The sequence below is a fragment of the Heterodontus francisci genome, chromosome 12 (genome assembly GCF_036365525.1).
Source record: "Heterodontus francisci isolate sHetFra1 chromosome 12, sHetFra1.hap1, whole genome shotgun sequence".
Lineage (NCBI taxonomy): Eukaryota > Metazoa > Chordata > Chondrichthyes > Heterodontiformes > Heterodontidae > Heterodontus > Heterodontus francisci.
In genome coordinates this window covers 101,668,015-101,681,728 of record NC_090382.1, presented here as the reverse complement: position 1 = coordinate 101,681,728, position 13,714 = coordinate 101,668,015, and the positions used below count along the sequence as shown (strand labels likewise).

Sequence of the window (13,714 nt, the reverse complement as noted above, 5' to 3'; positions counted from 1 at the left end):
GCGAGGGAATACACAATAAATGGGAGAATATTGAGAGGGGTAGAGGAAGTGAGAGACCTTGGAGTGTATGTCCACAGATTCCTGATGGTGGCTGGACAGGTAGATAGAGTGGTGAAGAGGGCATATGGAATGCTTTCCTTTATTGGCCAAGGTATAGAGTACAAAAGCAAGGATGTAATGCTGGAACTGTATAAAATGCTGGTTAGGCCACAGCTGGGATACTACATACAATTCTGGTCCCTGCATTACAGGAAGGACATAATTGCTCTGGAGAGAGTACAGAGGAGATTTACAAGAATATTGCCAGGGCTTGAAAGTTGCAGCTATGAGGAAAGATTGGATAGGCTAGGATTGTTTTCCTTAGAACAGAGGAGGCTGAGGTGTAACTTAATTGAGGTGCACAAAATTATGAGGGGCCAAGATAGAGTAAACAGGAAGGATATGTTTCCCCCAGCAGAGAGGTCAATTACCAGGGGGCACAGATTTAAGGTGATTGGTAGATGGATTAGAGGGGACATGAGGAAAAGCCTTTTCACCCAGAGGGTGGTGGGTGTCTGGAATTCACTGCCAGGAATGGTGATGGAGACAGAAACCCTTAACTTATTTAAAAGGTACCTGGACATGCACCTGGTCTGCTGTAACCGGTAAGGCTATGGACCAAGTGTTGGGAGGTGGGAGTAGATTGCGAGGCTAGCTTTTTTGGCCGCGCAGACATGATCAGCTGAATCCTTCTGTGCCGTAATTTTTCTATGGTCCTATGTTTGATTCTATAACTAAATGAAAAAGCTCGCAGAAGTGCAGTGTCACTTCCTTGTGCAATTCCACATGACTTCCATTTTAATCTGTCTTCAAATACTAGAAGCATACATTTCATACATTCACTGACTCAGGGCCTTTGTTAAGCACTCTGTGACTGTAATTCTAATGGGTTCACTAACCTCTTTCGATACCTCCACAGGAGACCTACAGCATCACTCCAGAAACCCCTGCAAAAATGGCCATTTCTGCCATTTCCACAGGGGTTTATTCTGCCAGTCTCCCAGCAGAGATACCACAAGAGAATAACGGAACTCGCAAATAATTTCAGCCCTGCTGCCTTTAGGTTCTGGGTCATACCTTTGGTGGTTATCAGTTCAATTGTCACCAAATCTCTTGTGTCCATGGTACATCTGTAAGTTCCTGCATCTTCAAACTGTGCAGGGTAAATCTGTAGAGGAAAGCTCATCCCATCAAAGTGTTTCAGGATGATTCGATTCTGAATCTCTAAGATATTTGTATTCCTTTGTTCCTTCTTGTCAGCAGAAGATATTATCTTCCATCTTATTGGAGGATTAACATTTTTCCGATACCATACAGACACATTGCATTTGGACTTGCATTTACAGTTCAAGTTGAGTGAATTATAGCCAAAGATTGGCCAGTAACTTGTATACTGCCGACCAAATTCAGCTGGAATAAAGAAATAGATAAGAAATTATACAAAACGTGGAAAAAGACAGTAGCAAACATCAGTTTTCATCACTGGTTTAAACAACCTTATAGTTTTAACAATGCTTCAATTATTCAGAGGTAGGATGGAGCACCTGGGGATGCATCCAGTATGATTTAGAAGGAGTAACAGGAGAGGAGAGGGAACTACCCTACTATAGGCTCAGGCCTTGATCTCCCTTCATGGTAAAGATTCCAGATTATTAAATAATGGCACTATTTCAGGGCCATCACATGACCTAGCAAAGAGAAGGACATAACATCCAGAATACCATTAGGCACCCATTGGTGAACAACAGACCAAAATGCTTCCTGAGCTCACACTTAGAAGGAGCACAAGATTAGGTAGCAGAAAACACACATTATACACTGTCATCAAGTAAAGCATTGTGGATGCAAATATTAAAAGTGCACAGTGACTCTGTGTCTCACTCACCATTTTGGCCCTCTTGGACTGGCTTGGCATCCTCTTCCACAACAGGAGCTGATCCAAACCCAGCACCAAGACCAACACAAGAACCAACACCAGAAACAACATGAACACCAACAACAGCATCAATGTCAGACCCACCACCAATACCAGAATTAGCACCAGCACCATCACCACCAATACTATCGCCAATACCAGAACCATCACCACCACCAATACCAGAACCAGCACCAATACTAGAACCAGCACCAGCACCATCACCACCACCACCAATACCTGAACCAGCTCCAGCACCCTCACCATCACCAGTATCAGAACCAGCACCATTAGCACCACCAATAACAGAACCAGCACCAGCACCATCACTGCCACCAATACCAGCACCACCACCAATACCTGCACCAGACCACCACCATCACCACCACCAATAACAGAACCAGCACTAGCACCATCACCACCACCAATACCAGAACCAGCAAAAGAACCAACACCAATACCAGAACCAACACCAACACAAGAACCAACGCCATCACCAGCATCATCACCACAACCAGCACCACTATGAACACGATCACCAACACCACCAATACCAGAAGCAGCACCACAAACCAGCACCAACACCACCAATATCAGCATCATCGCCCACACCATCACCAACACTAGAATCAGCACCTGCACCATCACCACCACCAATAACAGAACCAGCACCACCACCACCAATGTCGCCATCAGCACCAATGCCACTAATAGCAGCACCATCACTAACACCACCACCAATACCACCACCAGCACCAATACCATCACCACCAATAGCAGAACCAGCACCATCGCCGACACCACCACCAAAACATCACCAGCACCAACAGTATCACCAACGCCATCAACACCAGAACCAGAGCCAGCACCAGCCACAACACCAGAACAAACACCAACACCAACAGCAGCAGAAGCAGAAACAGCTCCAGAACAGCACCAGCACTGGAACTATTACCATCACCAGACCACCAGCACCAGTACTAGTGGCTTCCTGCTGTCTTCCTATTGTCTGGTAGTTTACAAGATGAAAGAACTTTCAGCCCATTCAAACTTCCTGGGCATGAAAGCTGAATCCAGACTGGTTCAAAAATGCTGCTCATTTATTGACCTAACACGCCAATCAGGAAGTGACTTTTCTGGTCCTCTAGGCATAGGGAATTTGAGCTGCTCAGAGAAACCTTCACATCACACAAACAGAAGGAAGACACTGCATGTAGGGTTTTTTTTTAGAGATACAGCACTGAAACAGGCCCTTCGGCCCACCGAGTCTGTGCCGACCATCAACCACCCATTTTATACTAATCCTACACTAATTCCATATTCCTACCACATCCCCACCTGTCCCTATATTTCCCTACCACCTACCGATACTAGGGGCAATTTATAATGGCCAATTAACCTATCAACCAGCAAGTCTTTGGCATGTGGGAGGAAACCCACGCTGACACAGGGAGAACTTGCAAACTCCACGCAGGCAGTACCCAGAATTGAACCCGGGTCGCTGGAGCTGTGAGGCTGCGGTGCTAACCACTGCGCCACTGTGTTAACTGTGTTAAATGAGCTTGGGTGCTGATATTGGTATGTAGGTCACATCTTGGGCACAGCTCACCTGAGGTACTTTTCAGAAACTCTTTGTGACAGTGATTCATGAGTAACTAATATTTACGATAAAGTAGATTTTACACTTACACATACTAAAATGCAATTCTATAGGAACACTGAGAACAGTTCTTCCATTATCTTGTACTTTACATGCATAGCGGTGTGCATCATCTTCTTGGAAATCCTGGACTATCAGATAGACTTTATTGTTCAGTCGGATCTGATCAGTTTTCCTCCTGTTGTGCTGAGGCGAGTTTCTTTCTTTCCATTGAAGACTGACAGTACCTGAGAGTCTGGAGATGGTACAGCTGAGGGTGACGTCACTGCCTATAAACTGATACCGGGGATGTCGCTCAACTATATATAAAAAATAACAGAATGAGAAAGACACATGGAACAATGTAGCAAAAGAATAATTTGGAATTACTGCCACAGGTGATGATATAATTCAATTTATTCCTTATTATGTTAATCTCATCTGTTCTTGGTAAAATAATTAATATTTTGTAATGATATAGGAACATAAGTAAGTATAGGATAGGAAAGGACTCTACAGTCCTGGCCAGTGCCACACACTAATGTCTCTTAATCATGTACTCTCTCCAAATTTCAATCCAATTCTCCCTTCAACTTAGATATGCAGGTCAGCAAGACCTTTGGATTTTCCAATCATTATTGATGGAAACTCATTGACTATCACACAGGAAATCCTGATATAAATCCCTGCAATGTGAAGCTCCAACAAATAGTATGAATTTACCACGTCTACCTAAAAATGTCTGTTAGTATATTGTTAGTTCAATGGTGTAATGTTTCTTTGTGTCAATACTTCCAGAAATGATTTGTCTATGGACACCAAGCTACCCCATAATTTTTATCCACTTTCTTATCATCTGATTTGTCCAAAACTATCCTGAATTCATGGCCATAACTTTTTTTTAACAGGATTTATGTATATTATTCCTTCCATGTAGAAGTGGGGTGAAATATAGTAAATCTTAGTTTGAAGTAGACCTCCTCACATTAAAATAAAAGCAAAATACTGCGGATGCTGGAAATCTGAAACAAAAACAAGAAATGCTGGATTCACTCAGCAGGTCTGGCAGCATCTGTGGAACGAGAAGCAGAGTTAACGTTTCGGGTCAGTGACCCTTCTTCGGAACTGACAAATATTAGAAAAGTCACAGATTATAAACAAGTGAGGTGGGGGTTGGGCAAGAGATAACAAAGGAGAAGGTGCAGATTGGACCAGGCCACATAGCTGACCAAAAGGTCACAGAGCAAAGGCAAACAATATGTTAATGGTGTTTTGAAAGACAAAGCATTAGTACAGATTAGGTGTGAATATACTGAATATAGAACATCAGCAAGTGCAAACCTGAAGAAAAACAACCTGAAAAAAACAGTGGGTAAGCAAACTGAACAAACTAAGATGAAATGAAATAAATGCAAAAAATGTAAAAAGGAATGCAAAAAAAAAAGGAAGAAAAAATAACTAAAAATGACTAGTCATTTTTAGTTATTTTTTCTTCCTTTTTTTTTTTGCATTCCTTTTTACATTTTTTGCATTTATTTCATTTCATCTTAGTTTGTTCAGTTTGCTTACCCACTGTTTTTTTCAGGTTGTTTTTCTTCAGGTTTGCACTTGCTGATGTTCTATATTCAGTATATTCACACCTAATCTGTACTAATGCTTTGTCTTTCAAAACACCATTAACATATTGTTTGCCTTTGCTCTGTGACCTTTTGGTCAGCTATGTGGCCTGGTCCAATCTGCACCTTCTCCTTTGTTATCTCTTGCCCAACCCCCACCTCACTTGTTTATAATCTGTGACTTTTCTAATATTTGTCAGTTCCGAAGAAGGGTCACTGACCCGAAACGTTAACTCTGCTTCTCGTTCCACAGATGCTGCCAGACCTGCTGAGTGTCCTCACATTAAAACATCCACTTAATTTGCAAGTTACAACAACTTGTACATCGATAGTTCTCCTTACGTACAGAGACGTCTTAGAGGCCTTTATGTGGCAGCGCAGAAAAACACAGACACTAAGCAGAAGGAATGGGGGGACAATATTTCAGTGCAGATGGTGGAAAGGGGCAGAATGCATGATGAAAGAGTGAGATTTTTAGGCAGATTTTGAAAACAGCGAAAGAGGTGGTAAGGTGCAGATAGTTAGAGATGAAGGTTCAGAAGGCAAGAGCATAGTAACTGAAACCACAGCCCAAAGATGGTACAGCAGAGGGAGGGAGTGTAAAGTAGCATCAGAGAAGCAGCGAGTTTGGACAGAATGTCAGACTAGACAATATCACTGAAATAGAGTAGAGTGAGTTATTAACAACAAATCTATAGAAGCTGACCCAGTACTTCCAGATGATACCACAGAGGTACCTTTTAGATAATGGGAGAGATCAAAACTCTTTGTGTCGCCAGAGGTGGTCATGTGAAAATGAGGGGAAATGGCCATTGAAAGAGACACAAGGGCCAATTCAGCCTTCCTGGCTGAAATGGTGCTTGGAACATTGCACTCTCAAGAGGCTGCAGAGCTAACCTCATGAGATTCACAATCTCAGCTGCAAAATCTCATTTGAATATGTCCCTGATGATTTATCACTCAATCATAGAGGGCACTACATTGGAGAGGGAGCAGGGAATCAAAAGCTGCTCTCAAAGTACAACTGCTCCAATTTCAAACTAGTCCATTTAGTAGCTTGCTGGAAAATGTTCATGCCAAGGAATGGAAGGTGGCCAAGTGATAGTGGACAGAGATGCTCTCTTTGATGAAGATAACTTTGATGTGCTCCTGGTTGAGGTGGAGCTTCTTGGACTGAGGCAAATCTACTTCACTGTATGCAGCAAGCATTGCAGTGGGTGGATGCAAAGTAATATTATTTCCCATGTCCATTGGTCAAGAAAGCAAACGAAGAAAGAGTCCTCTGGCTTGAAGAAGAATGACATGGTAAGACTGCCACTGTATTGCTCATCATAACATACCTGCCATAATCACAGTACTTTAACCTTTAAGAATTGTGGCACGATAAGTGAAGGAACATTATAATCTGTGACACAACCTTTCCAATCTTGGACACCAGCACTTGCCTGTGTATAATGCTGCGGGTTGACATTTGTGGCTGATAGTTAAGAAATCTTTAATGACTCACAGGACTGTTATATGTTGTAGCACAAATCAAACTGGCATTTGAAACTATTACATTGTCATGAATTCACTCAAAATGGAATGTGGGCTGAATACTGGAATGGTGATGTGTTTTCTCCAAAATAATAGCAGTGATAATGTCATTAGATTAGTAATTCAGAGTCCCAAGCTCCTGTCTTCGCACTGAGCATATCCTCCATTGTGTTGTGTGGCACTGCCACCGTGCTAAATGGGTTGGATTCAGAACAGATCTAGCAGCTCATAACTGGACATCCATGAGGTGCTCTGGGCAATCAGCAGCAGCAGAATTGTATTCAACTTCCTGGGGCATACCATTGACCAGGAACTGAACTGGACTAGCTATATAAATACTGTGGCCACAAGAGCAGGTCAGAGGCTGGGAATTCTGCAGCGAGTAACTCACCTCCTGACTCCCCAATGCCTATCCACCTTCTACAAGGCACAAGTCAGGGGTGTGATGGAATACTCTCCACTTGCCTGGATGAGTGCAGCTTCAACAACATTCAAGAAGCCAATTAGACAGATGGCAGCTCAGCAGTGGCCACTGTAGGAGATTGAAGAAGGAGGCGACCCTGGGACAGGTGAGTGGGGTCGGGGTCACCGGAGCCGGTCAGGCCGGATCCAATGACAGCGGGGTTGGGGGAGGTGGGAGGGATTGATGAGCGTTGGAGGAGGTTCTTCCAGGGTGGGGAGGCAGCCATCACTGCCAGGGGTGGGGGTGGGGGTGAGGGTGGGGGAGCGGCCCTCCAGGGGCTATGGATTGCCACCAAAGGAGGGAATCCCACTGCATCCCCACTAGGAGGCTGCTAGGTCTCACCTGGCAGCATCTCCATGTAGTGGTGTGCCCCTCCATCCTCCACAAAATTAGAATGGAGGTGGTAAGAGACCCTTAAGTGTTGGCCTGGGGTGCAAAGGCCGTCCTGGGCCTTCCCCCTCCCAGACAAAATAGCAGGGGGCCTAAACAATGTCAGGAATGGCACCCCTTGCCAGTTTGTTTGTTTTCCCCTACCGGACCCCCATCTCCAAGGGCAGCATAAAGTCCTGCCCAACGAATACAGAAGTAGAGAGTCTACAAACCCCATTAGTGATTGCGAACACAAAGAATGTCAATGTTAGTGGTACTGGACATCTGCAAGGAATAGCTGGCAGCAGGGAATGACAGGAGTGGTTAAAAAAATTAAAATGTTACATATTTTGTGTAGAGTAATAGGAAACTCAATTATCATAAGGCAGATTTTAGTGCAGTAATTTGAATGAGTATTCACAATCATAGTCAGTAGGTTTCCTCTACACAAAATATGGAACATTTATTACTGTATGGAAATGGCTGAAGACAGCCTTATCCAGTTCTCATATCCCGGTCAACTCACCTTTGATCGCAAATACGTCATATTGTTTCAGTATTTTCTCCTCAGGTTCTGTCTGTCTGCAGGTAAACAATCCTGATGCTTCAAATGCAGCATTTGTAATTTTAATATCAAGAGAGTCATTTATCTGGTGCCATTTGGATTCTTCTCTTTCCGTATCTTTGCTGCCCCACTCTGCTCTCCAGCCTTGACCTTCTGCCGTCATTTTCACCAAAGTCTTTGTGTTGGGTTGCCCGCAGTGTGGGGTCCATTCCCATAAAATGGTGCCTTGAACAGGAATATCTGATCCATTAAGGACAATGTGCTTCTCTCCCACTGGAAAGTAAATCTCTATGAGGTCTTCTGCAAGAAAGAGAAATATTTCAGGGGCTTACAATTTATTCACAAAACAGAACATTTATTAAAAATACTAATTATAGACACAAACTAATGAAAGATTAATGAAATATTTCAACATTGTTTCCAAGAAGACAGGAATTTATTTTCTGTGCCTTTAAGTTTTAATTCAACAGCAAAATCATTCAATGATATGATAGGTTTCAATTAAAATGTAGAATGTGATTCCTTTGAGAAAATGTACAAAACGAGAAAGAGCAACTGAAGTGAGCTGCCCCAACTCATCTACATCTTTGTTCTAAAATTATTGCATGCTTACCTTGTGTGCAAACAGACCCGTGTAGCAGAACAATGAAAAATATCATCAGCCCTCTCAACATTGTGCACAGGCACCCTGACTCTTGGCTTTTTGCTGTCTTTGTGTGCAACAGCTGTGTTTCAAACGGCCCAAAAATCTGCAACAGTCAGTAAACCCACAAGACAAAATCTGTTATTTTACTTCCTTATTCAGTTCACCACATCAGAATTTTTTTCTTAAAATTGCACTGACATAAACTCTCAAGTCGAGGGTCTTAGTCTAAGTTTCCTAACTATTCCTCGACACAAAATCTGTAACATTTTATTGTATAGAAATGGCTGAAGACTATCTTGACCAGTTCTGATATCTTGTTTGACTCATCTTTGATTGCAAATATGTCATGCTGTTTCAGTATTTTCTCTTCGGGTTCTGTCTGTCTGCAGGGAATTTATGCTGAACCTTTATAAATCCCTGGTTAGGCCACAACCAGAGAATTGTGTCTAGTTTTGGCCACCACACTTTATTCTAGAAAGCTTGTGGAAGAAGCCTATATTTACTTAGTTTCACATTTATTGTACAGAGTAATAGAATTACAAACATGTAACTCCTCACTCAAACCCTGCACCAGTCTCAGTAAGTGTCTGTTTTTAAGTGCTCAAGTAAGACCCCAATTAACACCCTCCACCTGCATGTAGTTAAACAATTGATCGGCAATATATAACAAAATATAATAAATATAATAAAACAGATTAATATGCTCAAATAACATTTCAAAATACATTTCATATTATGTACAAAGTATTAACATGCTCAAATAACATTTCAAAATAAATCAAAATAAATTCCAAATTAGGTAGAAAGATTGCTTGATGTTCCTCCTCTAGCAGCCCAACAATTTCTTTGTACTAGAATTTCTTTTTGTGAAACAATCGGATAGCTGATGACTTGCATCTACCTGTTTAAGTTTGGTGATTTCCTTTCTCTCCAGCATTTGTTTCAATCCAGCAAGGTCAATAAGTAGTCTTTTCTCACTCACACTTTTTATAGAGTGTACATTGTTCCACAAAGAATGATTATCCACATAACTTTCAATGGGTATGCTATCTTCAGTATGTCCCTTATACCAAATTTCACCTAAAATATTTGACAAATAGACCTTTATATCCACTGCCTCCACAAGACCTCAGTGTTTCCACAGCTAAAGTGCTTTTAACAGCCCTTTTTATTTTCTTAGCTTCCTATGCTAAAAGAGAACATTTCCCATTTTCACCCATCAGAAATATTGTGAAACCAGCTGCACTTGAATACCCATCAGGAAGATTAGCATGTGAAGCATCACTAAAAATGACTAGCTTCATGTTCTTTGGGTCACCGAAGGTTGGGAACTTCAGTACACATTTCTTCAGATTTAATTTTTAAAATATTTTATTTGCCCTTAAAACATTCTCAACTTTCAGGTGTTTCATCATCGTGTTTAGATCCAGCTCATCAAAACTAGCATCAGGTCCAGTCTGAGTGCACAACTAAGTGAATTGACCAATCAAGCTTTGCAATTGCTCAGTCTCTGCTTTAGATATATCATTCTCGTTCTGTGATGACCTAGCACAATTAACCAGGATGGGAGTAACACTCTCTAAATAGGATTGTTGATTTAAAGTTATTCGAGACTTAGTCTGCTTAATATCTCAAACAATATATTTAAAGGCCCCACAAGACTGACTCCCAATCTTAAATTCTGCCCTAATCTTATTAATAACATATTTCTCAAAATCTACAGTACCACCCTGTAAGAACTCATCAATGTGCATCATGTGCCTGAATGTGTCCCTTTATGATATCAATAAAATATGGCAGGATCGGCTTTTAGTTGAACACAACCAATTCTCAACAAAACAGATCACACCGAGAAATACCACACCCTGGAAACATCATGAAGGCCACAGATGCATTTGTTCAGATTCCATCGTTTTCCTTCTGCATCTGCTGCCTCTTTGGATGATTTCAGAAACACTGCTCTCTGAAAAGTATCACCCTGCAGAAATGCGTCTTTTATGTCAATGGATCTACACTCCCATGAGTATGTGGCCAATAAAGCTAAAAAAGATTTTCAAGATTACTTTTCCAGCTGTCCACTCTAACATTAATATCACCCAGTCCCTCTTCAAAACCCCTCACAATTACATATGAACATGCAAACATAAGAACATATGCAATTAGCCTCATTTTAGCCTTAAAGTACAATCAGGAAGGACTTTTACAGTACAGATCCATCTATGCAACAAGGCAGACTGTCCCTTATCTGGCACCTCTGAATAAACATCAAACTCTTTCCAGCTCTTTAATTCCTTATGTTTTGCTTCTCTTATTAGTTTATCCTCAAGTTTATTGGCAGTCACAAAAACTTCACCGTTATGTGGACTTCTGCTTCTAGTTCTATTCTGGGACTGTTCTCCAGTCTTTGTTTCATTGTGGAATTTGTTCAAACTATAGCCTCTATTAGCACTGTGATGCTATTAGATCTCCCTCATCCCTCCAGAACGGGATCGTTTCCTGACACAAGAGTCACTTCCAGACCCACTATTAGAACTTACACTGCAATTTCTTACTCTTCACTCTGTCAACCCGTTCTGCCAGTCCATGGACCTTGCTTCTTGACTATCCTCTTGAACATTCAAACAATGTTTAAACTTGCCAATAGATTTTCCTGCACGTCCCACAATTGTTGCATCCCTCCATTTATTAGACCCCTCTGGAATATATGTTACCCGAGCACTTACTCGAGCTAATTGTCCTTTGGATGCGATAGCTCTTATTTGAAAGTTATTATCGCACACATTATTATCCAACCCTTGATCTACCTCATTCTGTTACTCAGGACCGTCATCACAAAACACATAATCATTTGAGGTACAAGGTGTCTCATTTCTCTCCGCCACTGGTCAGATTCTGAGATTTTGTAATCAACCCCAATTAATTATGGGGAATGAACTTGACAGTTTGATTTCCATGTTTGATAACTACTGCCTAACCAATTACCTTACCGGGGCCCTTCCATTCCCTATGACCCTCTCTTTTATAATACATCAAATCTCCTGAATTAAGTTCCACCTCAGATATCCTTATACGATGCCTCAGAGCTCTCCGAATTTTCTCAGAGACCACAGTCTTGATGAAAGTCCGTCTCCCTGCAGGTAAAGCATTCAAATGTGCAGAAAAAACTGGAACTAATTGTCATACCTTCTAGAGCAGGGGGACTGTCGCACAGTACAGAAGGCAATTTGGGATTCCACCCATAGAGCAATTGATAGGGATTATATTCCCCAACCATCTGAAGCAAATTCTTTGCATGAACCGCCTTTGCCAGGGCAGTTATCAACTTGCAGTTTGGCTGGTCAGCTCAGATTTTATGCAGCATTTCATCAAACACTGCTTGATTCCTTTCAAAAAACACATTGCTGAAAGGACTTTCAGCTGCAGTATTCATAACCATAATGTTCATGTTTTCACACATGTCTCTGAACTCATCATTGGCAAATTCCTCTCCATTATCAGTCAGAAACTTAGCTGGTGCCCCAAGTCCAGTCTCTATCCATTTTTTCATGATTTTATCTATAATCATCCTTTTTTCTTTGCTATTTATTTTTGTAGAAAAACTAAATCTAGTTGCTAGGTCTATAAAATGTTGAATGAAAATATTCTTATCTTTGTCCAATACCTTTAAATCATGGCTACTACTTCCTTAAAGTCACATTTCAAAGGAAGACTTACAATAGGCCGTGACGGTGTCCTCTGAAACTTTTTACAGATATCACACATTTCACTAATATCTTCTATTATCCTCGTATGCTCTTCATCAATCACACCTGCATCCTTTACCAAGGTTTTAATCTTTGACAAGAAGGGTGAGCAATTTGGCTGCGTAACGTTAAGACAATTTGCTTTTTATCCCTCTGATCCTTATCACCTGATGCCATTAATACTTCTTTAACACTCTGACTAGAAACATCATGTTTTGTTAAGGGGTTACAATAATGCCCTGACTGGGAAAACTGCAAATTCACTGACTTTCCAAAAGCAAATGCCTTATCATGCCCCATATCAAGTTTCATTTGTGCCTTTTTCATTGAAGGCTTACTCAACAGTAAAGGTATCTCACTGGAGACTATAGCAGTACAGATAAAGTAGCTTATTCCAGATATTTTACATGGAATTACTACTCTCTTTAGTGACTTCAATGTGTTGACATCTCCAAACCTAAAGCTGGGTAGTACTTTTATACTCCTTAACCTTGCGTCAATCCACATGACTGAGTGAATTCAGATAACATTGTAAAAAATCTGTTCCAGATACAGTGATGTGCAAGCACTATCTAATACAGACACAGTTAAATAAATCCACAACTAACACATTCATCACAGGACTAAAACTCCTCGTGACTAGTACAATTCATTCAGATTCATCAGTATCTTTCTCCTTTGCCACAGAATTCTCTGTGTCATGTGTTATTTTGAGGATTGTACCTCTCTGCTTTGGGCAGTTCATTGCATAATGATACTTTGAGTCACACCTGAAGCATCTATGAACTGTTCGTTGGGCAATCCTGGGAATAGTTTGCCTATCATTGCTGTTCCAATTCTGTCTTCCAGTAAAATAGTCAGAACTACTAAAGGTGCTTTCATCCTCATTCCGACTGTCTTTAACTTTTCCATTGTACTTATGCTTGCATCCAGTATCTGGACCATTTCAAAATACTGTAAACATTGAGTCCTCCATTATTTGTGCCACCCCAGAATGTCATAGAGTCATAGGGTTATACAGCACAGAAACAGGCCCTTTGGCCCATCGTGTCTGTGCCAGCCATCAAGCACCTATCTATTCTACTCCCATTTTCTAGCACTTAGCCCATAGCCTTGTATCTATGGCATTTCAAGTGCTCATCTAAATACTTCTTAAATGTTGGGAGGGTTCCTGCCTCCACCA

At 41.3% G+C, this 13,714-nt stretch overlaps 1 protein-coding gene across 1 annotated transcript in view; it reads right to left on the bottom strand.

Annotated features, from left to right (window-relative positions):
* The window catches only part of LOC137375658 (uncharacterized), a 66,947-nt gene that overhangs the window by 39,293 nt on the left and 13,940 nt on the right, over positions 1–13,714 (bottom strand). The window contains exons 2-5 of the mRNA XM_068043046.1: positions 8,756–8,891; positions 8,104–8,442; positions 3,644–3,913; positions 1,117–1,449 (exon numbers count right to left, since the gene is read on the bottom strand). Coding sequence (XP_067899147.1) covers positions 1,117–1,449; positions 3,644–3,913; positions 8,104–8,442; positions 8,756–8,816 — 1,003 coding nt within the window. The 5' untranslated portion in view covers positions 8,817–8,891. The remainder of the gene's footprint in view (positions 1–1,116; positions 1,450–3,643; positions 3,914–8,103; positions 8,443–8,755; positions 8,892–13,714) is intronic.